This window comes from Procambarus clarkii, chromosome 15 (genome assembly GCF_040958095.1).
Source record: "Procambarus clarkii isolate CNS0578487 chromosome 15, FALCON_Pclarkii_2.0, whole genome shotgun sequence".
Lineage (NCBI taxonomy): Eukaryota > Metazoa > Arthropoda > Malacostraca > Decapoda > Cambaridae > Procambarus > Procambarus clarkii.
In genome coordinates, this window is record NC_091164.1 from 33,918,515 (window position 1) to 33,942,844 (window position 24,330).

At 49.3% G+C, this 24,330-nt stretch overlaps 2 protein-coding genes across 2 annotated transcripts in view; one reads left to right on the forward strand and one right to left on the reverse strand.

Moving 5' to 3' along the window:
• The window catches only part of LOC123751561 (tripartite motif-containing protein 59-like), a 290,403-nt gene that overhangs the window by 162,623 nt on the left and 103,450 nt on the right, over positions 1 to 24,330 (forward strand). The gene's annotated exons all lie outside the window — the stretch shown is intronic.
• The window catches only part of LOC138364924 (uncharacterized), a 115,385-nt gene that overhangs the window by 38,136 nt on the left and 52,919 nt on the right, over positions 1 to 24,330 (reverse strand). The window contains exons 2-3 of the mRNA XM_069325007.1: positions 9,663 to 10,364; positions 8,948 to 9,094 (exon numbers count right to left, since the gene is read on the reverse strand). Coding sequence (XP_069181108.1) covers positions 8,948 to 9,094; positions 9,663 to 9,893 — 378 coding nt within the window. The 5' untranslated portion in view covers positions 9,894 to 10,364. The remainder of the gene's footprint in view (positions 1 to 8,947; positions 9,095 to 9,662; positions 10,365 to 24,330) is intronic.

A 24,330-nucleotide genomic window follows, 5' to 3' on the forward strand; every position in this document is an offset into this window, starting at 1 on the left:
GTGCTGGACCTGTAGCTTCAGCCCTCCTCTACTGGCAGGGGGTTCGACCTGTAGCTCCAGCCCCCCTCTACTGGCAGGTGGTTGGTGCTGGACCTTTAGGTCCAGCCCCCCTCTACTGGCACGGGGGTTGGTGCTGGATCTGTAGCTCCAGCCCACCTCTACTGGCTGGGGGTTGGTGCTGTAGCTCCAGCCCCCCTCTACTGGCGGGGGGTTGGTGCTGGACCTGTAGCTCCAGCTTCTCCTCTACTGGCTGGGGGTTGGTGCTGTAGCTCCAGCCCCCCTCTACTGGCAGGGGGTTGGTGCTGGACCTGTAGTTCCAGCTCCCCCCCCCCTCTACTGGCATGGGGTTGGTGCTGGACCTGTAGCTCCAGCTTTCCTCTACTGGCAGGGGGTTGGTGATGAACCTTTTGCTCCAGCCTCCCTCTACTGGCAGGGGGTTGGTTCAAAGCCTGTAGCTCCAGCCCCCCCCCTCTACTGGCAGGGGGTTGGTGCTGGACTGTAGCTCCAGCCCTCTACTGGCAGGGGATTGCTGCTGGACCTGTAGCTCCAGCCCCCCTCTACTAGCAGGGGTTGGTGCTGGACCTGTAGCTCCAGCCCCCCCTCTCTACTGGCAGGGGGTTGGTGCTGGACCTGTAGCTCCAGCCCCTCCTCTACTGTCAGGGGTTTGGTTCAAGACCTGTAGCTCCAGCCCCCCTTTACTAGCAGGGGTTGGTGCTGGACCTGTAGCACCAACCCCCTTCCCTCTCTACTGGCAGGGGGGTTGATGCTGGACCTGAAGCTCCAGTCCTCCTCTTCTGGCAGGGGGTTGGTGCTGGACCTGTAGCTCCAGCCCACCTCTACTGGCAGGGGGTTGGTGCTGGACCTGTAGCTCCAGTCCCCCCCCCCTCTACTGGCAGGGGGTTGATGCTGGATCAGTAGCTCCAGCCCCCCTCTACTGGCCGGGGGGTGGGGGGTGGGTGGGTGTTGGTGCTGGACCTGTAGCTCCAGCCCCCCCCCCTCTACTGGCAGGGGGTTGGTGCTGGACCTGTAGCTTCAGCCCTCACTCTACTGGCAAGAGGGGGGGGGTGGTTTTGGACCTGTAGCTCCAGCCCTCACTCTACTGGCAGGGGGTTGGTACTGGACCTGTAGCTTCAGCCTCCCCCCCCCTCTACTGGCAGGGGGTTGGTTCTGGACCTGTAGCTCCAGCCCCCCTCTACTGGCAGGTGGTTGGTGCTGGACCTGTAGCTCCAGCCCCCCTCTACTGGCAGGGGGTTGGTGCTGGACGTGTAGCTCCAGCCCCCTTCTACTGGCAAGGGGTTGGTGCTGGACCTGTAGCTCCAGACCACCTCTACTGGCACGGGGGTTGGTGCTGGACCTGTAGCTCCAGCCCCCCTCTACTAGCAGGGGTTGGTTCTGGACCTGTAGCTCCAGCCCCCTTCCCTTTCTACTGGCAGGGGATTGATGCTGAACCTGAAGCTGCAGTCCCCCTCTACTGGCAGGGGGTTGGTGCTGGACCCATAGCTCCAGGCCACCTCTACTGGCAGGGGGTTGGTGCTGGACCTGAAGCTCCAGCCCCCCTCTACTGGCAGGGGGTTGGTGCTGGACCTGTAGCTCCAGCCCTCACTCTACTGGCAGGGGGTTGGTGCTGGACCTGTAGCTCCAGCTCCCCTCTACTAGCAGGGGGCTGGGGCTGGACCTGTAGCTTCAGCCTCCCTCTACTAGCAGGGGGTTGGTGCTGGACCTGTAGCTCCAGCCCCCCCCCCCTCTATTGGCAGGGGGTTGGTGCTGGACCTGTAGCTTCAGCCCTCCTCTACTGGCAGGGGGTTCGACCTGTAGCTCCAGCCCCCCTCTACTGGCAGGTGGTTGGTGCTGGACCTTTAGGTCCAGCCCCCCTCTACTGGCACGGGGGTTGGTGCTGGATCTGTAGCTCCAGCCCACCTCTACTGGCTGGGGGTTGGTGCTGTAGCTCCAGCCCCCCTCTACTGGCGGGGGGTTGGTGCTGGACCTGTAGCTCCAGGTTCTCCTCTACTGGCTGGGGGTTGGTGCTGTAGCTCCAGCCCCCCTCTACTGGCAGGGGGTTGGTGCTGGACCTGTAGTTCCAGCTCCCCCCCCCCTCTACTGGCATGGGGTTGGTGCTGGACCTGTAGCTCCAGCTTTCCTCTACTGGCAGGGGGTTGGTGATGAACCTTTTGCTCCAGCCTCCCTCTACTGGCAGGGGGTTGGTTCAAAGCCTGTAGCTCCAGCCCCCCCCCTCTACTGGCAGGGGGTTGGTGCTGGACTGTAGCTCCAGCCCTCTACTGGCAGGGGATTGCTGCTGGACCTGTAGCTCCAGCCCCCCTCTACTAGCAGGGGTTGGTGCTGGACCTGTAGCTCCAGCCCCCCCTCTCTACTGGCAGGGGGTTGGTGCTGGACCTGTAGCTCCAGCCCCTCCTCTACTGTCAGGGGTTTGGTTCAAGACCTGTAGCTCCAGCCCCCCTTTACTAGCAGGGGTTGGTGCTGGACCTGTAGCACCAACCCCCTTCCCTCTCTACTGGCAGGGGGGTTGATGCTGGACCTGAAGCTCCAGTCCTCCTCTTCTGGCAGGGGGTTGGTGCTGGACCTGTAGCTCCAGCCCACCTCTACTGGCAGGGGGTTGGTGCTGGACCTGTAGCTCCAGTCCCCCCCCCCTCTACTGGCAGGGGGTTGATGCTGGATCAGTAGCTCCAGCCCCCCTCTACTGGCCGGGGGGGGGGGGGTGGGTGTTGGTGCTGGACCTGTAGCTCCAGCCCCCCCCCCCCTCTACTGGCAGGGGGTTGGTGCTGGACCTGTAGCTTCAGCCCTCACTCTACTGGCAAGAGGGGGGGGGGTGGTTTTGGACCTGTAGCTCCAGCCCTCACTCTACTGGCAGGGGGTTGGTACTGGACCTGTAGCTTCAGCCTCCCCCCCCCTCTACTGGCAGGGGGTTGGTTCTGGACCTGTAGCTCCAGCCCCCCCTCTACTGGCAGGTGGTTGGTGCTGGACCTGTAGCTCCAGCCCCCCTCTACTGGCAGGGGGTTGGTGCTGGACGTGTAGCTGCAGCCGCCTTCTACTGGCAGGGGGTTGGTGCTGGACCTGTAGCTCCAGACCACCTCTACTGGCAGGGGGTTGGTGCTGGACCTGTAGCTCCAGCCTCCCTCTACTAGCAGGGGGTTGGTGCTGGACCTGTAGCTCCAGCCCCCTTCTACTGGAAAGGGGTTGGGGCTGGACCTGTAGCTCCAGCCCCCCTCTACTGGCAGGTGGTTGGTGCTGGACCTGTAGCTCCAGCCCTCCCCCCCCTCTACTGGAAGGGGGTTGGTTCTGGACCTGTAGCTCCAGCCCCTACTACTGGCAGGGGGTTGGTGCTGGACCTGTAGCTCCAGCCCCTCCTCTACTGGCTGGGGGTTGGTGCTGGACCTGTAGCTCCAGCCCCTCCTCTACTGGCTGGGGGTTGGTGCTGGACCTGCAGCTCCATCCCCTCCCTCTACTGGCAGGGGGTTGGTGCTGGACCTGTAGCTCCAGCCCCCCCTCTACTGTCAGGGGTTTGGTTCAAGACCTGTAGCTCCAGCCCCCCTTTATTAGCAGGGGTTGGTGCTAGACCTGTAGCTCCAACCCCCTTCCCTCTATACTGGCAGGGGGTTGATGCTGGACCTGAAGCTCCAGTCCCCCTCTTCTGGCAGGGGGTTGGTGCTGGACCTGTAGCTCCAGCCCCCCTCTACTGGCAGGGGGTTGGTGCTGGACGTGTAGCTCCAGCCCCCTTCTACTGGAAAGGGGTTGGTGCTGGACATGTAGCTTCAGACCACCTCTACTGGCACGGGGGTTGGTGCTGGACCTGTAGCTCCAGCCCCCCTCTACTAGCAGGGGTTGGTTCTGGACCTGTAGCTCCAGCCCCCTTCCCTTTCTACTGGCAGGGGATTGATGCTGAACCTGAAGCTGCAGTCCCCCTCTACTGGCAGGGGGTTGGTGCTGGACCCATACCTCCAGGCCACCTCTACTGGCAGGGGGTTGGTGCTGGACCTGAAGCTCCAGCCCCCCTCTACTAGCAGGGGGCTGGGGCTGGACCTGTAGCTTCAGCCTCCCTCTACTAGCAGGGGGTTGGTGCTGGACTTGTAGCTCCAGCCCCCCCTCTATTGGCAGGGGGTTGGTGCTGGACCTGTAGCTTCAGCCCTCCTCTACTGGCAGGGGGTTCGACCTGTAGCTCCAGCCCCCCTCTACTGGCAGGTGGTTGGTGCTGGACCTGTAGGTCCAGCCCCCCTCTACTGGCACGGGGGTTGGTGCTGGATCTGTAGCTCCAGCCCACCTCTACTGGCTGGGGGTTGGTGCTGTAGCTCCAGCCCCCCTCTACTGGCGGGGGGTTGGTGCTGGACCTGTAGCTCCAGCTTCTCCTCTACTGGCTGGGGGTTGGTGCTGTAGCTCCAGCCCCCCCCTCTACTGGCAGAGGGTTGGTGCTGGACCTGTAGTTCCAGCTCCCCCCCCCTCTACTGGCATGGGGTTGGTGCTGGACCTGTAGCTCCAGCTTTCCTCTACTGGCAGGGGGTTGGTGATGAACCTTTTGCTCCAGCCTCCCTCTACTGGCAGGGGGTTGGTTCAAAGCCTGTAGCTCCAGCCCCCCCCCCTCTACTGGCAGGGGGTTGGTGCTGGACTGTAGCTCCAGCCCTCTACTGGCAGGGGATTGCTGCTGGACCTGTAGCTCCAGCCCCCCTCTACTAGCAGGGGTTGGTGCTGGACCTGTAGCTCCAGCCCCCCCCCTCTCTACTGGCAGGGGGTTGGTGCTGGACCTGTAGCTCCAGCCCCTCCTCTACTGTCAGGGGTTTGGTTCTAGACCTGTAGCTCCAGCCCCCCTTTACTAGCAGGGGTTGGTGCTGGACCTGTAGCTCCAGCCCCCCCCCTCTACTGGCAGGGGGTTGGTGCTGGACCTGTAGCTCCAGCCCCTCCTCTACTGGCTGGGGGTTGGTGCTGGACCTGTAGCTCCAGCCCCTCCTCTACTGGCTGGGGGTTGGTGCTGGACCTGTAGCTCCAGCCCCTCTACTGGCAGGGGGTTGGTGCTGGACCTGTAGCTCCAGCCCTTTCTACTGGCATGGGGTTGGTGCTGGACCTGCAGCTCCATCCCCTCCCTCTACTGGCAGGGGGTTGGTGCTGGACCTGTAGCTCCAGCCCCCCCTTTACTAGCAGGGGTTGGTGCTGGACCTGTAGCTCCAACCCCCTTCCCTCTATACTGGCAGGGGGTTGATGCTGGACCTGAAGCTCCAGTCCCCCTCTTCTGGCAGGGGGTTGGTGCTGGACCTGTAGCTCCAGCCCACCTCTACTGGCAGGGGGTTGGTGCTGGACCTGTAGCTCCAGTCCCCCCCCCCTCTACTGGCAGGGGGTTGATGCTGGATCAGTAGCTCCAGCCCCCCTCTACTGGCCGGGGGGGGGGGAGGTGGGTGTTGGTGCTGGACCTGTAGCTCCAGCCTCCCCCCCCCTCTACTGGCAGGGGGTTGGTGCTGGACCTGTAGCTCCAGCCTCCCCCCCCTCTACTGGCAGGGGGTTGGTGCTGGACCTGTAGCTTCAGCCCTCACTCTACTGGCAAGGGGGGGGGGTTTGGACCTGTAGCTCCAGCCCTCACTCTACTGGCAGGGGGTTGGTACTGGACCTGTAGCTTCAGCCCCCCCCTCTACTGGCAGGGGGTTGGTTCTGGACGTGTAGCTCCAGCCGCCCTCTACTGGCAGGTGGTTGGTGCTGGACCTGTAGCTCCAGCCCCCCTCTACTGGCAGGGGGTTGGTGCTGGACGTGTAGCTCCAGCCCCCTTCTACTGGCAGGGGGTTGGTGCTGGACCTGTAGCTCCAGACCACCTCTACTGGCAGGGGGTTGGTGCTGGACCTGTAGCTCCAGCCTCCCTCTACTAGCAGGGGGTTGGTGCTGGACCTGTAGCTCCAGCCCCCTTCTACTGGAAAGGGGTTGGGGCTGGACCTGTAGCTCCAGCCCCCCTCTACTGGCAGGTGGTTGGCGCTGGACCTGTAGCTCCAGCCCTCCCCGCCCCCTCTACTGGAAGGGGGTTGGTTCTGGACCTGTAGCTCCAGCCCCCACTACTGGCAGGGGGATGGTGCTGGACCTGTAGCTCCAGCCCCTCCTCTACTGGCTGGGGGTTGGTGCTGGACCTGTAGCTCCAGCCCCTCCTCTACTGGCTGGGGGTTGGTGCAGTAGCTCCAGCCCCCCCCCCCTCTACTGGCAGGGGGTTGGTGCTGGACCTGTAGCTCCAGCCCCCTCTACTGGCATGGGGTTGGTGCTGGACCTGCAGCTCCATCCCCTCCCTCTACTGGCATGGGGTTGGTGCTGGACCTGTAGCTCCAGCCCTCCTCTACTGGCAGGGGGTTGGTTCAAAGCCTGTAGCTCCAGCCCCCCCCCCCTCTACTGGCAGGGGGTTGGTGCTGGACTGTAGCTCCAGCCCTCTACTGGCAGGGGATTGCTGCTGGACCTGTAGCTCCAGCCCCCCTCTACTGGCTGGGGGTTGGTGCAGTAGCTCCAGCCCCCCCCTCTAGTGGCAGGGGGTTGGTGCTGGACCTGTAGCTCCAGCCCCCTCTACTGGCATGGGGTTGGTGCTGGACCTGCAGCTTCATCCCCTCCCTCTACTGGCAGGGGGTTGGTGCTGGACCTGTAGCTCCAGCCCCCCCTCTATTGTCAGGGGGTTGGTTCAAGACCTGTAGCTCCAGCCCCCCTTTACTAGCAGGGGTTGGTGCTGGACCTGTAGCTTCAACCTCCTTCCCTCTATACTGGCAGGGGGTTGATGCTGGACCTGAAGCTCCAGTCCCCCTCTTCTGGCAGGGGGTTGGTGCTGGACCTGTAGCTCCAGCCCACCTCTACTGGCAGGGGGTTGGTGCTGGACCTGTAGCTCCAGTCCCCCCCCCCCTCTACTGGCAGGGGGTTGATGCTGGATCAGTAGCTCCAGCCCCCCTCTACTGGCCAGGGGGGGGGGAGGTGGGTGTTGGTGCTGGACCTGTAGCTCCAGCCTCCCCCCCCTCTACTGGCAGGGGGTTGGTGCTGGACCTGTAGCTTCAGCCCTCACTCTACTGGCAAGGGGGGGGGGTGGTTTTGGACCTGTAGCTCCAGCCCTCACTCTACTGGCAGGGGGTTGGTACTGGACCTGTAGCTTCAGCCCCCCCCCCCTCTACTGGCAGGGGGTTGGTTCTGGACCTGTAGCTCCAGCCCCCCTCTACTGGCAGGGGGTTGGTGCTGGACGTGTAGCTCCAGCCCCCTTCTACTGGCACGGGGTTGGTGCTGGACCTGTAGCTCCAGACCACCTCTACTGGCAGGGGGTTGGTGCTGGACCTGTAGCTCCAGCCTCCCTCTACTAGCAGGGGGTTGGTGCTGGACCTGTAGCTCCAGCCCCCTTCTACTGGAAAGGGGTTGGGGCTGGACCTGTAGCTCCAGCCCCCCTCTACTGGCAGGTGGTTGGTGCTGGACCTATAGCTCCAGCCCTCCCCCCCCCCCTCTACTGGAAGGGGGTTGGTTCTGGACCTGTAGCTCCAGCCCCCACTACTGGCAGGGGGTTGGTGCTGGACCTGTAGCTCCAGCCCCTCCTCTACTGGCTGGGGGTTGGTGCTGGACCTGTAGCTCCAGCCCCTCCTCTACTGGCTGGGGGTTGGTGCAGTAGCTCCAGCCCCCCCCCTCTACTGGCAGGGGGTTGGTGCTGGACCTGTAGCTCCAGCCCCCTCTACTGGCATGGGGTTGGTGCTGGACCTGCAGCTCCATCCCCTCCCTCTACTGGCATGGGGTTGGTGCTGGACCTGTAGCTCCAGCCCTCCTCTACTGGCAGGGGGTTGGTGCTGGACCTGTAGCTGCAGCCACCCTCTACTGGCAGGGGGTTGGTGCTGGACCTGTAGCTCCAGCCCCCCTCTACTGGCAGGTGGTTGGTGCTGGACCTGTAGGTCCAGCCCCTCTCTACTGGCACGGGGGTTGGTGCTGGACCTGTAGCTCCAGCCCCCTCTACTGGAAGGTGGTTGGTGCTGGACCTGTAGGTCCAGCCCCTCTCTACTGGCACGGGGGTTGGTGCTGGACCTGTAGTTCCAGCCCCCTCTACTGGCAGGTGGTTGGTGCTGGACCTGTAGCTCCAGGCCCCCTCTACTGGCAGGTGGTTGGTGCTGGACCTGTAGCTCCAGCCCCCTTCTACTGGCAGGGGGTTGGTGCTGGACCTGAAGCTCCAGCCCCACTCTACTGGCAGGGGGTTGGTGCTGGACCTGTAGCTCCAGCCCCCCTCTACTGGCAGGTGGTTGGTGCTGGACCTGTTGCTCCAGCCCCCTTCTACTGGCAGGGGGTTGGTGCTGGACCTGAAGCTCCAGCCCCCCTCTACTGGCAGGGGGTTGGTGCTGGACCTGTAGCTCCAGCCCCCCTCTACTGGCAGGTGGTTGGTGCTGGACCTGTAGCTCCAGCCCCCCCTCTACTGGCAGGTTGTTGGTGTTGGACCTTTAGCTCCAGCCCCCCCTCTACTGGCAGGGGGTTGGTGCTGGACCTGTAGCTCTAGCCCCCCTCTACTGGTAGGGGGTTGGTGCTGGCATTGTTTAGGAGTTTGTTGGCAGTTTCAAGGCTTCAGTCTCTTGGAACCCAGCAGTGGTCTGTTTAGGTTCGCTGTCCTCCTGGATGCTTTCCCGGTAGGTTGGTGGAGTATCACCCGCTCTCTGTGCCTCTGTGAGGGGGGCCAGGATCCCGGGTTCAATAGAGGATCACGGGTTCAATAGAGGATCACGGGTTCAATAGAGGATCACGGGTTCAATCACCATGCAGGCCAGAAATGGATCCCATGTTTCCTTTCACCTGATGTCCCTGTTCACCTACCAGAATATATTTATCCAGGAGTTAGACAACTATTTTAGATTGTATGTTAAGGAAAGTCAGTAGTTGACCTTGGGGAACCTTGATAAACCTAAGAACAGGCTTCCTCTCCTCAAAACGCAACTCAATATCTTGTGATATGACCTATGCGAGAAAATAAAAAACTTACTGTTAATTGCTTCTGGGGGATCTCTCTAGTGATTTCCTGAACTTTATTCATGATGCTGGAGGCTGAGTCTCCCAGGTGTACAGGGTCAGCTGTGGCACCTCTCTCTGTGGTAATCATCTCCAGGGCCTCCCTGATGGTCTCCTGCACCTGTCATTACCAACACAAACATTAATGGTGGAGGCTGAGTCTACCAGGTGGACGGGGTCAGCTGTGGCACCTGTCTCTGTGGTCATCATCTCCAGGGCCTCCCTGATGGTCTCCTGCACCTGTCATTACCAACACAAACATTAATGGTGGAGGCTGAGTCTCCCAGGTGGACGGGGTCAGCTGTGGCACCTGTCTTTGTGGTCATCATCTCCAGGGCCTCCCTGATGGTCTCCTGCACCTGTCATTACCAACACAAACATTAATGTGGAACTTGGACTATAATGAAGCATCAGGCTCTGATTAAAGTAACTGGACTATAATGAAGCATCAGATTGAGTAAAGTAATTTGACAATACAAGTAACGTTGTTTCTCTACACTGACCACAGTGTAGAGAAACACCAAGATGACAGTTGACTTTATTAATAAAAATGTTCCAGGTGTTAGAGCAAAAAGTTTCCTATACATAAAGTTTACTCTCATCTTGATGTGTCTCCATGTCAAAAGTGTTTATGTAGAGGCAATACTACACTCAGTTGGGTGAGAACAATGTGACCTTCAGCAGCGTACCTTCACTGAGGTGTGGACAGTCTTGACATCTGGGAAGAGTTCCTGGCACTTCTGGAGCCAATCTTCTACCTTCATGCTGCACTCATCAGCTGTGTCTATGGTTGTGCCAACCTCCTGTGGGGTGTTGACTGTGTCGAGGCTCCCCAACATGGCCTGCAGGTTAGTCTTCCCTTCCTCTCCTTGTGTTGTCATATCCACCACACTGGTATCCTCCAGTTCCAAGAGCTGCATTGCTGACTTGTTCTGCTCTACCAGAGCATAGAGTCTGTCCTGGAGCTGGAGGTGGTGAGTCTTCCAGTCCCCCAGCTGCCCCCGGTACTCCCCCAGCTGGGACAGTACCTCTTCACAGCTAGTAGTGAGGCTGCTGATGATGCTCTTCTGCTCCTGCACCAGGGAACGTAACTTCTTACTGATGCCTCTGGCGGGACCTTCATAAGGTTTTGCTGGCACTACTTCCTCAGTTGTTAGCTGGATATTTTTGAGTTTCCTAATAAAAGCCTCCACAGCATAGTTAATTGGGAACTGAGTAGCAGCTGTGGCAACGTGCTCGGCACGGCAGCTGGGGCAGGTCAGCTGACCATTCTTGATAGCATTGTCAATACACTGGGAGCAGAATGTGTGGCCGCATGGCAGTGTGCGAGGGCGTAGCTGATTGTCATCATAATCGTTAAAACACACTGAACATTCCTCTGGCTTGTTATCCTGTGGATAAAATATTTGGTAAATCTAGATGTATTTACAACAAAAAATAATATTACAGTACTGCACAATATTTCCTGATAAAAATTACATAATATTTTCATAATTTCTTTGTACAGAGGAACCTCGGTATTTGCACTACTCTCAATTCGCACTGCTAACCGGCCACTGAGGCCGAGGTGTGCAGATAACGGCAGGGAGCCGCAACCAGTGTCAGCCAATGAACGAGGCTTTGTGTACATGCGTGTATTAGGAAAAAAAAAACAAAAAAAAATAGTGAACGGTGATTCGTGGAACAGTGATGTGGAACGGGTATCACAACAACATATAAGTTGGAAGTGAATATTATAAATATAGAATACTAGAAATATAGAATGGTGGCAAGAGGCGGAATCAGTGGTTATAAATCAGGTATCTGGAAACTGGTGACATCAACCTGGGCCACAAGAGGTCACCTGTACTGACCGGGGGACCAGCCTCGCTACCCTACGCTAAGTACCTGCCATAAAGTTTGAACAAAATAACATACATAATATTACAAATATACGGTATACATATAATATTATAATTATTAAACATATAAATATATATACATATATATTGTTACAAATATACAATATACATATAATATTATAAATATATAGATATATACAACAAAACAAGGCAAAATGGGAGTAAATAAACAAATTTGTGGCCACTGTAACAACTCCTTAAAGACGAAGGTAACGGGAATTGAATGTTATATCTGTAAGACTAGATTCCATTCGGCTTGTACAGGAGTAACACTACGGCACTGAGAGCTGGTCACTTGCTCTGGGTGTGTAAAAATGACCTGCCAGCTTGGAATATCCTAAAAAACCTTCTAGATAACATGACGCATGACTGGAAAACATCATTCATTGGAAGCCTACCAGCCATCCAGAAGGAGTGGGAAAGGAACAACAATTCTAATATACAAGGGGCGGAGGCTATAGTCAGGGATGAAACTGAGGCTGAAACGCAGGAAGTTGTAAACTCTGACTCAGTAGGCCAGGATGTAGATGACAGTAAACTAGAAGGTGCACCAGACAGCACTGACAGCTCGATAGGTACAGACACTACGACGGTTCCCGATAGAGCAATTCAGAACAGAAGGACAGACTTATGCAAATTTTATGCAAAGGCCATATGCAGACATAGATATGCTGGTAATAAGAAAGGATTAGAATGCAGTTACCAACATCCCAAAAAATGTTTAAATATGCTTAGGAAAGGCGAGTGTCGATTTGGATCAATATGTAGGTTTTTCCATCCTGACATGTGCCAAACCTCACTGGAGGACAGAAAATGCTATGACCTCAGCTGCCCACGATTTCACGTGAAAGGCACGGAATGCTACATAAAGAGTGGCAAGCAGGATAATGAATTTGAGGAAACTATAAATTTTTTATACCAGACCGGCAGAGAATTCAAAAGGAGCAGCATGGAGAGTGTATGGATGTGGATGCCAGATCCACTTGCATTCCAGAATTACAGATACAATTACCAACCGAAAGGGAACTACAACTACGACAGACAACTGCCCTACAACAATCAGTACTGGTCAGAATAAACACATTATGTCCACGCATAATGGGCTTGCCGAAAAAGTCTCCCATTCAAACTATCACTAATAGAGTAACCTCATTCATCTTTGCCAACATATAAGGACTGAAAACAAGAACAAACAACAAAGTACAGTTCATAAATGGCCTCCTCACTGAGTCAAAAGCAGTATTTGGAGCTTTCACAGAAACCCATGCAGGGGAATTGTTGGAGAGTGAGATCTGGATTCCAGGATATAACCTATACAGGTGTGAGAGGAAAATTAGGTCACATGGAGGAGTGGGTCTGTATATTAGGGAAGACCTTGTATGCTCGGAGCTCCTAAACGTTACAAATGAGGTGGTAGAGGTACTGGGATTAAAAATAGAGAAAATAAATTTAGTGATTATACTAATATACAAACTGCCAGATGCAACGGCTGAGGAATTCACAGAACAGATAAGCAAAATAGAGAATAGCCTTGATAATTTGGAGAACCCGATACCTGATATTATCGTCCTAGGTGACTTCAACTTGCCTAGACTCAGGTGGAAAAGAGCAAACAATAATATTATACCAGGAAATCTATCAGGACCTAACCAACCACAGATTAGAGAACTACTTAGATTCTGTGACAAATTTTCACTCAATCAGCAGATATCGGGGCCAACGAGAAATGAAAATATTCTAGATCTGGTCTTTACGAACAATGAAGACATTATCAGAGACATTACGATATCAGATACCACATACTCAGATCACAAGCTCATTGAAGTGCAAACGACCATCAATACTCAGAATAGACCTAAAATGTTGATAAAGCGAGAGGGGCTATTCAGTAAATTCAATTTTAATAATAAAAGGATAGACTGGGAGATAATAAACAGGGAACTTACAAACATTCCATGGGGAACTGTTCTAAGTAATACAAGTCCTACAGAAGGAATAGAAAAACTGACTTCAGAAGCGTATCAAGTCTGTCTGAAACATGTTCTTTTGAGGAAAGCCTGAAAGAGATCTAACGTAGAAAGAGAACGCAGACGACACTATAAACGCAAGAAAAAAATAACGGAACTGCTTATGCAGACACGAATTTCCCGTCAAAGAAGGAATAATTTAAATAGGGAGATTGAAGAAATCGAGCGGAAATTGAAACACTCATATGAAACTGAAGAAAGGCAGTTAGAACAGAAAGCAATTCAGAAAAAAAAAAGAAAAATCCAAAATGTTTCTTCTCATATGCGAAATCAAAAGCAAAAACCACTGCCAGTATTGGACCTATTCGTACAAGTGAAGGTTCATACACGGAGGATGGCAAAGAAATTAGTGAAATCCTAAAAAAGCAGTATGAGGACATGTTTAGCACTCCAATAAACAACATGAAGGTGGAAGATCCAGACAATTTCTTTATGCGGGATATTCAAACCCCTGTATATATAACCGATATAAACACGAGCGCACTAAATTTTGAAAGAGAAATTGAAAACATGCCCATGCACTCTGCCCCAGGTACAGACTCATGGAATTCAATATTTAGAAAGAAATGCAAAGTGCCGGTAGCACAGGCACTCAGTATAGTGTGGAGGAAGAGCTTGGACACGGGGGAGATACCAGATGCAAATAAAGTAGCAGACATAGCCCCTCTACACAAGGGAGGGAGCAAAGCATTGGCAAAAAATTATAGACCAGTTGCACTAACATCGCACGTCATAAAAGTATTTGAGAGAGTGATTAGGAGTCAGGTCACCAATTTCATGGAGACCAATGACCTTCACAACCCAGGCCAACATGGATTTAGAGCAGGAAGATCGTGCCTCTCACAGCTACTTGAGCACTACGACAAAGTCACTGAGGCATTAGAAGAAAAACAGAATGCTGATGTGATATACACAGACTTCGCAAAGGCTTTCGATAAATGTGACCATGGCGTGATAGCACACAAAATGAAGTCAATGGGAATAACCGGTAAAGTAGGACGTTGGATACTCAGTTTTCTGTCAAACAGGACTCAGCGAGTAGCGGTCAACCATATAAAATCTAGTCCAAGTGCAGTTAAAAGCTCTGTACCTCAGGGTACAGTCCTTGCACCGCTGCTTTTCCTTATTCTCATATCAGATATAGACAAAAATACAAGTCACAGCTTCATATCATCCTTTGCAGATGACACAAAAATCAGTATGAAAATTACCTCGGCTGAAGACATTGAAAAACTTCAAGCTGATATTAATAAAGTTTTCGACTGGGCATCAGAAAATAACATGGTTTAACAGTGATAAATTCCAGGTACTCAGGTACTGTACGGTAAAAATGAGGACCTTCAACATAATACAGAGTACAAAACACAATCAAATGTACCCATAGTAGGAAAACAGCATGTAAAGGATTTGGGAATAATAATGTCTGACGACCTAACGTTTAAGGAGCATAACCAAGCAAATATTGCGACAGCCAGAAAAATGATAGGATGGATTACAAGAACTTTCAAATCCAGGGATCCCATCACAATGGTTGTACTCTTCAAGTCACTTGTGTTGTCCCGTCTTGAGTACTGCTCAGTACTCACTTCCCCCTTCAGAGCAGGAGAGATTGCTGAAATAGAGGGAATACAGAGAACATATACGGCACGCATAGACGCAATAAAGCACCTAAATTATTGGGATCGTCTCAAAGCCCTCCAAATGTACTCACTAGAAAGAAGACGAGAGAGATATCAAATAATATACACCTGGAAGGTACTGGAGGGCCAAGTACCAAATCTACACAGTAAAATAACAACGTACTGGAGTGAACGATTTGGAAGAAAATGTAGAATAGAACCAGTGAAGAGCAGAGGTGCCATAGGCACAATCAGAGAACACTGTATAAACATCAGAGGTCTGCGGTTGTTCAACGTCCTCCCAGCAAGCATAAGAAATATTGCCGGAACAACCGTGGACATTTTCAAGAGGAAACTAGATTTATTCCTCCAAGGAGTGCCGGACCAACCGGGCTGTGGTGGGTATGTGGGCCTGCGGGCCGCTCCAAGCAACAGCCTAGTGGACCAAACTCTCACAAGTTAAGCCTGGCCTCGGGCCGGGCTTGGGGAGTAGAAGAACTCCCAGAACCCCATCAACCAGGTATAGGTATAGGTATAACCAGACCCAACACATGATGTACTCCCAGCCTGATCAACCAAGCATCAATGTTCCAAGGACCCCCTCCAGAAAGCCGCCGTCTCAATCTCCACCAGAAAAGAAATAGACGGCTGCAACTGAACAAGCTAACCACCAAGACTGAAAGAGCAAAACCCCTGCGCAGGAAAGCATGAAGCTCACCAACCCAACCCCCAGAGGCCAATGCCAATAGAAACAGAACCTTGGAAAACAATCTTGAACTGAAGAGGCCACCACAAACCGAGGAAAAGAGGGCAAAAGCACCCAGTCCAAGGACCAAAACGGTTCCGGCAGCGCATGAGCTGGCCAGAGGTGAAACTATACATGAGAAAGCTTGCAGAATGGGGTGGAAATGACATCCACCCTAAACACAAGCTGGAGCGGCTCCGCAAGCGCTGCAAGATAAGAGGCGACAGTAATAAGCATCAAATGATGGTCATGAAAAAGCAAAAAAAGAAAGGACAAAACAACCCGAACAGAAATAGAAGACAGCCTACAAAGAGAGAGGAAATGGCGAAACGAACACCAGGAAACTTCATATTGTCACCGAGACGAAGCTCGCAGGTGAGACACCTTCAATGAACCCACCTGATCACCATACAAGTGGTGATACACCCACGCCAAAAAGACCAGACACGAAGAGCAAAGTAGACCAAACCAGCCATGTGCCAGACCATCCCAATCTGCTGAAAGAGGCGGAGTCGCGGAAAATGCCCCGGGAACATAGGATTAACCCTTAAACCACGCAATACATACATACATATACGATGGTAGTAACTTTCCCAAAACTACTCAATTCATACATATATGATTGAGGGTCTAGCGAACAATTTGAAATGCCCTGTGAGGGATAGGAGCAGCTATAGTCAAGTCGACCCCAAATGTAAACAGACACCACCTGGGGAAAAAATCCAGCGCAGGCCGCCATTGACTGCAGGCCTCAGTTCCCCGACAGAGACCATGGCGAGCGCATCACGTTCCACCAACCGACCCCGCTCAGCAAAGCGTACATAGCGGCCTTTGAATGAGGATGAAATTAATAAGAATTTTTTCCTGGATGGTGATGAACCTGATATTGACTACTCCGAGTGAACAGGCTAAGGCCTGGGCTAGGCCTAGCTCCTCACCCATGCCTCCCCGCCCGCAATTGACACCACTTCATGCCAATCCACATAGTTCATGTGTTACTTTGTCAGATTTTTATGTTTTGGTCGACAATTCGGAGAGAGGTGAATCATTTTCTGGTTTTAGTGATTGAGAATCAGAAAATAGTTTTGCTGCCGCTGGTGCCAGTGGAGTGTGTGGTGTTGCCAAGCAACATTTTGTTGTGTCAGCAGCATCTAGTCCAACCATGCGGCACCGCATGGCACCACATGAGGACAGTGACGAACAAAGCTCCTCAACATCAGCTAATTTTCCATCATCGTCCCTGCCCACCCGTACTGTTTCTAGACGGGCTTCAGTTCCTGGTCCATGGATTCCTCGCCGTGGTGCCGCTGTTGCCTCTCGAAAGACACCAGGTGTATACAGTATGTGCAGTGATGGGACAGATTTTGTTCCAGAAATTACTGCCTTTGACAATTCAGATGTTGGGATTACAGACCTTTTCCCTGATACAGGTGACGATATGTTTGAGATGGACTACTTTACTGCATATTTTGATGAGCCGCTCATGCAACATATTGTTCAGGAAATGAACAAATATGCAGCTGATCTCATTCGTGAGGAGTTATCCGATTTTTCACGATTACAACGATGGAAAGATACAACTTTAGGTGAAATGTATGTGTTTTTGGCACTGTGTATGTTGATGAAGCATTGTGTCAAACATGTACTCGACCATTATTGGTGCAAAGACCAGACTGTTCCAACTCCATTGTTCAGGAAATATATGTCTCGAGACAGATTTGCGATACTCCTCATGTGTCTTCATTTTGCATGAAGACACATGAATGAACTTGTTGGAGAGTACAGTGATTTCTATGTACCAGCTCACAAGATGGTGATTGATGAATCCCTTGTGCTTTTTAACCCTTAAACTGCGCAAGACTGCATATAAAGTTTTGAGTAACTGACACAAAAGTGCGCAACACTGCAAGTGCAGTTTTGGAGTACTGTACTTTGCAAGATTTAAATGGCAGCGGATACACAGGGTTCCCATCACCTTCCTCAGGGCTCTTGTAAACAGACGCTATTTAAAAAAAAATCATGGGCAACATTCCCGGGTGTGAGAGCCTCAGTACTGAGTGAGCCACAAAGGCTGGTGCACGCAGCATGAGCTCACAGCATTGCTATTCAGCTTGTGACCACAGCATCGCACAAAAATGCTAAAAATATATGTAACTGGTATTATTTAGAGATGATAGTATTACAGAAGATCCCTGACTGTGATATAAATGACCAGGATTCTGATAACAGCAGGATTGTTGTGATAATTTGCGCTGTACTGTGTGAGGAGTAATGTTGAGGGTAGGAGGGCTGTAGCGTAGTCTGCCGAATCTATGTGGCCACCTATTGCTCTTTGCACTTACTATATACCATCTTAGTGGTTTGCTATGGTGAACAAATCATGTGATACTTATATATAATGTCTGTATTTAGTGAATTAAAGCACAAACAGTATGGTGGGAGGAGGCTGTGGGTGAGTCAGGTGAGGTGAGGGAGGGAGTGGCTGCCAGTGGCAGGCTGCCTGATGTGCCGGCCAGTCCTTGCTGCCTTTTGACTCGACATACCAACTTAGTGGTTCGTTATGCTGAACAAAAATGGAGATACAGTGGTACCTCGAATAACGAATTTAATCCATCCCGGCGCCGTGATCGTCATGTGAAACGGACGTCATACAACACGAATATCCCTTTTGACAATAATGGAAATCAAATTAATCCGTTCTACCACCAAAAAACATCAATATGATATTCCATGTTTTAAATAATGGAGCAGCCTACCTTACATTCACTGAACAAACCTTTATGACATTTTTCTTTCTTCAAATTTGTTCAATATGTCTTTTTCATTTGTCTTATAGCAAAAGGTTCGTTCGGTGTTCGGCAGGTAGGCTGCTCCATGTTTCTTAAGCTGCTAAGAGGTCCTCAGGAGATTTACACAAAACAAAAATCTAAAAAATAATTTCGCCTTCTAAAAATGTAATTTGTTTTCCCTGAGCACAGGAAAAATAAAAAATAAATTGTAGGTGACATATTTTGGCCACAATTGGCCGAGGAAGTCTGGCAAAATGTGGGCATTGACAAAGCGGTCGTGAGTGGTGGTCAGCGTGTAACACTGTAAAAGTGTTTGGTTTAGTTGTACAGTATTTAATACATACATAGAGTACATGAGTCACAGACAGGGATTTGAGAAGGCGCCAAGTTGTCGGCCGGAGTTTCACACCTCTAAGAGTTAATGATCACCAAGTGACCTGAGGTCAGATCATGCGAATTTCACCTTACTTCTACTAATCTTATAATTGGAGCCTGGTAGCCTTCAAACATGCCGACGTTTAAGGAGTGGCTTGGTAGAGTGCCTGAGGCTATCTACTTGTGGGCGGAGTTAGTTACTAGGTTCCCCAATATATACTCGGAGAGCTATCGATTCGAGAGCATTAAGAGAACAACAGCAGCCAGGAGAGCAGAGAAGACAGCCTAGCAGGGAGGCTGTCGGCCGGCAGGGCGGGACAGTCTATCAGCTACAGACCCCCCCCTCTATCCAGCTATAGGCAGACACTTGGTGAGTTGAACATTAAGGTGGCTTGGTCATGTTTACATATGTTGTGTGATGATCAGGGGCAGTCAGTTGTAGTGTTCTCAGATTCTTGGAGGATGACTCACTTTACATATATATATCTTGAACATTGCTTAAATTATGATACTTAGTATGTGAAATATAATTGAATTTATTATTTACATTGCCTTTAACTGTGTCCCCTAGAGTTGAGATGAGGTGAGAAAGCCTCTGGGATTACTGGTTCCATGATTTTACTGATTACATGATAAAGATGGGACATACTAATAATGACCTTGATAACATCTTTTGTGAATATTGTGATACAGACAAGTTCCATTCCTTGTCTTGTAGGTAATGGTCTTGAATGGATGGTGGAAGCATTTTGTCTTCTACTATCTACTCTTCTACTTCTACTATCTACTCTTCTACTTCTACCTATCTATTCCTCTCCCTCCACCCCTCTCTAAACTCTCACTTTCAACTAATGACCCTCCTCGCTCCTCCCACCTCTCTACCTCTCACCCCAAACCCTCACTAATTACTTCACCATTCATTTCTTTCCTTTCGTTTTCTCTTATACGTTTGTGGCAGTGAAATGTGTTCTAGAGTTCTCTCTAGAGTTTCGGGTACCTGATCAAGTTACGGCGCCTTGTAGTCTTAGCACACAGGTAGTCAAATACCTAGGTTACAAGGTGATGAACGAGAGAGGTTGCCTTAGGAACTCTGGGAGTGCTTTAGAATAGTTAGCTAACTGGGGACGGGATAACGGACTAGAGAGAGCTGTTTCCCCCGGCCTCATTAGTTAACTGGGGGGGTGGAATAATGGACAAGATAGAGCTATTTCCCCCACCCCCCGTTACAAGCGTCACCTGAGCTATCAGGCAAGAGTTGCCACAAAGATATTATTACCTAATTTTTTCAATGTTTCTGATTGATCTTTTTCTTCGTTTTTTTTTGCAGTAATATTATTCAATAGTGTGTAGTGTGATAGATTTATATAATAAAAGGGGTGAATCATCGCTGTGTGCATATTAGTGATTCAATTATTATGTTCATAAAACAATAAACAAACAGTTTTACTGTTATTACACTTTAGATATAGGTTATATATAAGTATCTGCATGTTTGTTCACCATAACAAACCATTAAGTTGGTATTATGAGTCGAAAAGCAACGAGGAGTGACCGCCACACACCAGCCAGTTACTCGTTGCCATTCCCTCAACAACGCCTCACTCACCCACTTTCTCTTCCCACCATCCTGTTTTTTAATTTATTCACTATATACAGACGTTATATATAAGTATCACATGTTTTGTTCAACACATCTGTACAACTAAGCTGATATAGGTAGTACAGGCACTAACAGACGTCGCTACACAAAGTCAGCTGGCGGCTGCATCCCTCACTCATTCAAGGTCAGACGCACTAAAGTTTCTCCCCCAACAATACCGTTCGTGGTGTTATTACACTATATACAGATGTTATATATAAGTATCTACAAGTTTTGTTCAACACAACTGTACAACTAAGGTGGTATAGTTAGTTCAGGCACTAAGAGACGTTGCTACACAGTCAGCTGGCGGCTACCTCCCTCACTCATTCATGGTCAGACGCACTAAAATTTCTCTCCCAACAATACTGTTTGCAGTGTTATTACACTATATACACACATTATATATAAGTATCTACATTTGTGTTCACCACAGAGAACCACTGAGCTGGTATGGTGAATGCAGACAATAACAGGTGGCCACATAATCAGAAAACGATGCTATCTCCGTTCGTCCCTCAGCATTACTCCTCTCACAGTGCTAATTATCACAATCCTGGTCATTTTTATCACAGCCAGGGGTCATCTGTAATACTGTCATCGCTAAATAATAGCAGTTACATATTTATTTTGACATTTTTAGGCGATGCTGTGGTCACAAGCTGAACAGCAATGCTGTTAGCTCATGCTGCGTGCGCCAGCCTTGGTTGCTCCAACAGTACTGTGGCTCTCACACCGGAGAATATTGCCCATGATTTTTTTTAAATATGGCGTCTGTTTACAAGAGCCCTGAGGAAGCTAATGTGAACCCCGTGTAGCCGCGGGCCATTTGAATCGTACCTGGCACCCTATGGCATTTATATACACCATGCGCACTGTGGGACATGTTACTCATGGCGTATATACTATATTGCCATGCCCAGTTTAAGGGTTACATAAAATGAAAAAAAATAATGAAAATTTTTGAAAAAGAAAACACATGTCACAAAGGTGCATTCTGTGGTTGCCAGGTAGGCTGCTCCATGTTTCTTTAATAAAAAAAAAAAATGAAAAATACAAAAAATTGAAAAAAATTGAAAAACGGACAAATGCCATAAAGATTCGTTTAGTGTTTGTCGGGTAGGCTGCTCCATTATAGCAATCTTTCTTTGTTTAAAATTTGTTCCATTTGTTTTGTATTTTTCATTTACGTCTCAATAATGGAGCAGCCTACCCGACAAACACTGAACGAACCTTTATGGCATTTGTCCGTTTTTCAATTTTTTTCACTGTTTTTTTTTTTATTTAAGAAACATGGAGCAGCCTACCTAGCGACCACCGAACGAACCTTTTTGACATTTGTTGTTTTTCAAAAAATTTAATTTCTTTTGTTCTACAAAAAAGTCATTGCTTTGCAACATCTCAGCAGTCACCCCTTTATATCCCAGCATCATTAGCATCTTTAAACAAAAACAACATAATTTATTTGCATCGTCGGAGGCGTCCGAGAATGTGTGAGAAGCACCGCGACCCCACCATGTGGTCTTGTCGTCATTGAAATGAGCGGTCGCCAAACAAGACGAATTGTCGGCGATTGGGCCGTTCGTTACGCAAAATGAGGCGATCGTTATGCGAGGTACCACTGTACTTATATATAATGTGTATATACAACCCGTTCTTGCAAATTCGTAAAGTCAATATTGACTTATTAACTACGTGCATAGGTGATATACTAAACATAATAGATACCCTTAAAAAGATTCATAGAAAACACCGACCTTACCTAACCTTGTTAGTATCTTAAGATAAGCATCTTATTGCTTCGTAATTACAATTATTACTTAACCTATACCTATTATAGGTTAGGTAATAATTGTAATTACGAAGCAATAAGATGCTTATCTTAAGATACTAACAAGGTTAGGTAAGGTCGGTGTTTTCTATGAATCTTTTTAAGGGTATCTATTATGTTAAGTATGTCACCTATGCACATATTTAATAAGTCAATATTGACTTATTAAATTTGCGAGAACGGGTTGGTATATATAGTGTAATAACACCAAAAGGAGTGTTAGGAGAAGCCATTTTGGTGAGGGAGGTGGCGACATCTGCATGAGTTATCATGCTGTGTAAGGGTAGCCACTATGCTCTTTGGGCATTATACCAGCTTAGATGAACAGTTATGGTGAACAAAATATGTAGATACTTATATGTAATGTGTGTGTATATAGTGTAATAATACCACAAACAGTATACTTGAAGGAGGAATGTTAGTGCATCTGGCCTTGAACCATTGAGGGAGGGAGGGAACATCAGTTATGTGTGGTCATCTGTTACTGTCTGCAGTCACCATACAAGATTAGCGGTTCACTATGGTGAACACAAATATAGATACTAATATATAATGTGCATATACAGTATATTGAAATAACAGCAAAAGAAGTGTTGGGAGAAGCCAATTTGGTGAGGGAGGTGGCGTCATCTTCCTGAATTGTCATGCTGTGTAAGGGTGGCCACTATGCTCTTTGTGCACTATGGCAGCTTAGATGAGCAGTTATGGTGAACAAAACATGTAGATAATCATATATAATGTCTGTATGTAGTGAATAAAAGCAAAAACAGTATGGTGGGAGGAGGATGTTGGCGAGTGAGGAATTTTTGAGGGAGGGAGTGGTAGCGAGTGACTGGATGGCCACTCCTCGTTGCTTTTTGACTCAATATTGTCATGAGAATCTCTCATAAAAGGAGATTTAGGCCTGTTCCATCATTACCTATTCTACCACATCACTCCTGCATAATCAAGAATTTACAGAAAGAGCAACAACAACTACTTTTCAGACATCTAGACAGTAGTCTACTCCTCCCTACACTCCAATGCCCGTCACCCCATCTCACATGGTGGCTGGGAGTTCCCGCCACCGGCCGGGAACAAGCGCAATGGCAGTTTGTGTGAGCCGGCCTCCAATTATCGAAGACACCAGCACCATCTACTTTGGTCCAGCTCCCATATAAATAGAACCAGCAACTACCAAGATTCAGAATACTCCTCCGTGCTCAACTGCCTGGATCTGCTAACGTACGTCTCTGTGTGGTAGTAGATTTACGCAGCCTGGCCTAGGGTATTCCTGCACCATAGTATTGTTCGTACTTTAACGTAACATTAATTTGTCTGTTTGTTTTTTTGTATTTTGCTCACTGTAAATAAGCCAAATTTTTAAACTACTGTATTTTTATTTATGTAAATTGATTAAAGTAGTTTTTCATAGTAAAGTATTTAAATTTTTTCTCTCTGTTTTATCCTGCAGTTACCTGTGTGAAGTCAATAAGCAGTCTATTGTATTTTTACTTTTTTTGCTATATGTGACCAGCATTCCATTTGCCCTATAGAGACTGTGCTAACAACCATTTTCAGGTCACAATATCAACTTAGTGGTTCGTTATGGTGAACAAAACATGTAGATACTTATATATAATCTGTATATATATATATATTGTAATAACCGCAAAAGTATTTTTTATTGTTTTATGAACATAATAATTGTGAGACATTTTGGGCTTGACTCTATTTATTTAAATATTAATGTAATGAAAATCAATTACGAAGGACCACCCGCTTTTATAGTAAAGAGGGAAACTAAGAAAATATGATCATTAGAAAATTCCTTGATGAACCAGTAACTATGGATAAAATACTAGAAAATATGATCACTGATATAATTAATGGGCTGTATAATTAACTGAATCAAAGCCTCAAACAGCTACATTGGGGGGTTATTACTGGAACTCAATATGTCCAGGAACTAGTGTGGTTCGTTCACCAGTCCAGTATGTAATAATCTAATCCTAAGACCATTTATAGAATCATTATCTTTATCACCAGTAAGAACATAGATTATGAACATGAGGATCGATAATTATAATAAACACATGTCAATCCAAAGAAACAGTGTTCTGCATGTAAAGGAATACAGATAATAGAATTCAAGGAATACGGAAAGAGTCTTAGCTTGAAGACGATTTCCAAGAAGTTGGTTACGACTCATCCTCAGATTCTCCTGGACTCGTCATGGAACACTGGGAGATGATTAACAGGGAAAATGACAGCTCGGAGAATTCTTCACACACGCTGTAAATCAAATTATATTCAGTAGCAACAGATTAAGCTGCTAGACATCTATGTTCAAGAAATTTAGATTAAATAATGAAAGTAAATAATAACCTGTGGTTTTTTATTGTCGCTCTGCGTCACGACAAGCTACCCAGCTATAACCCCCACCTAGATG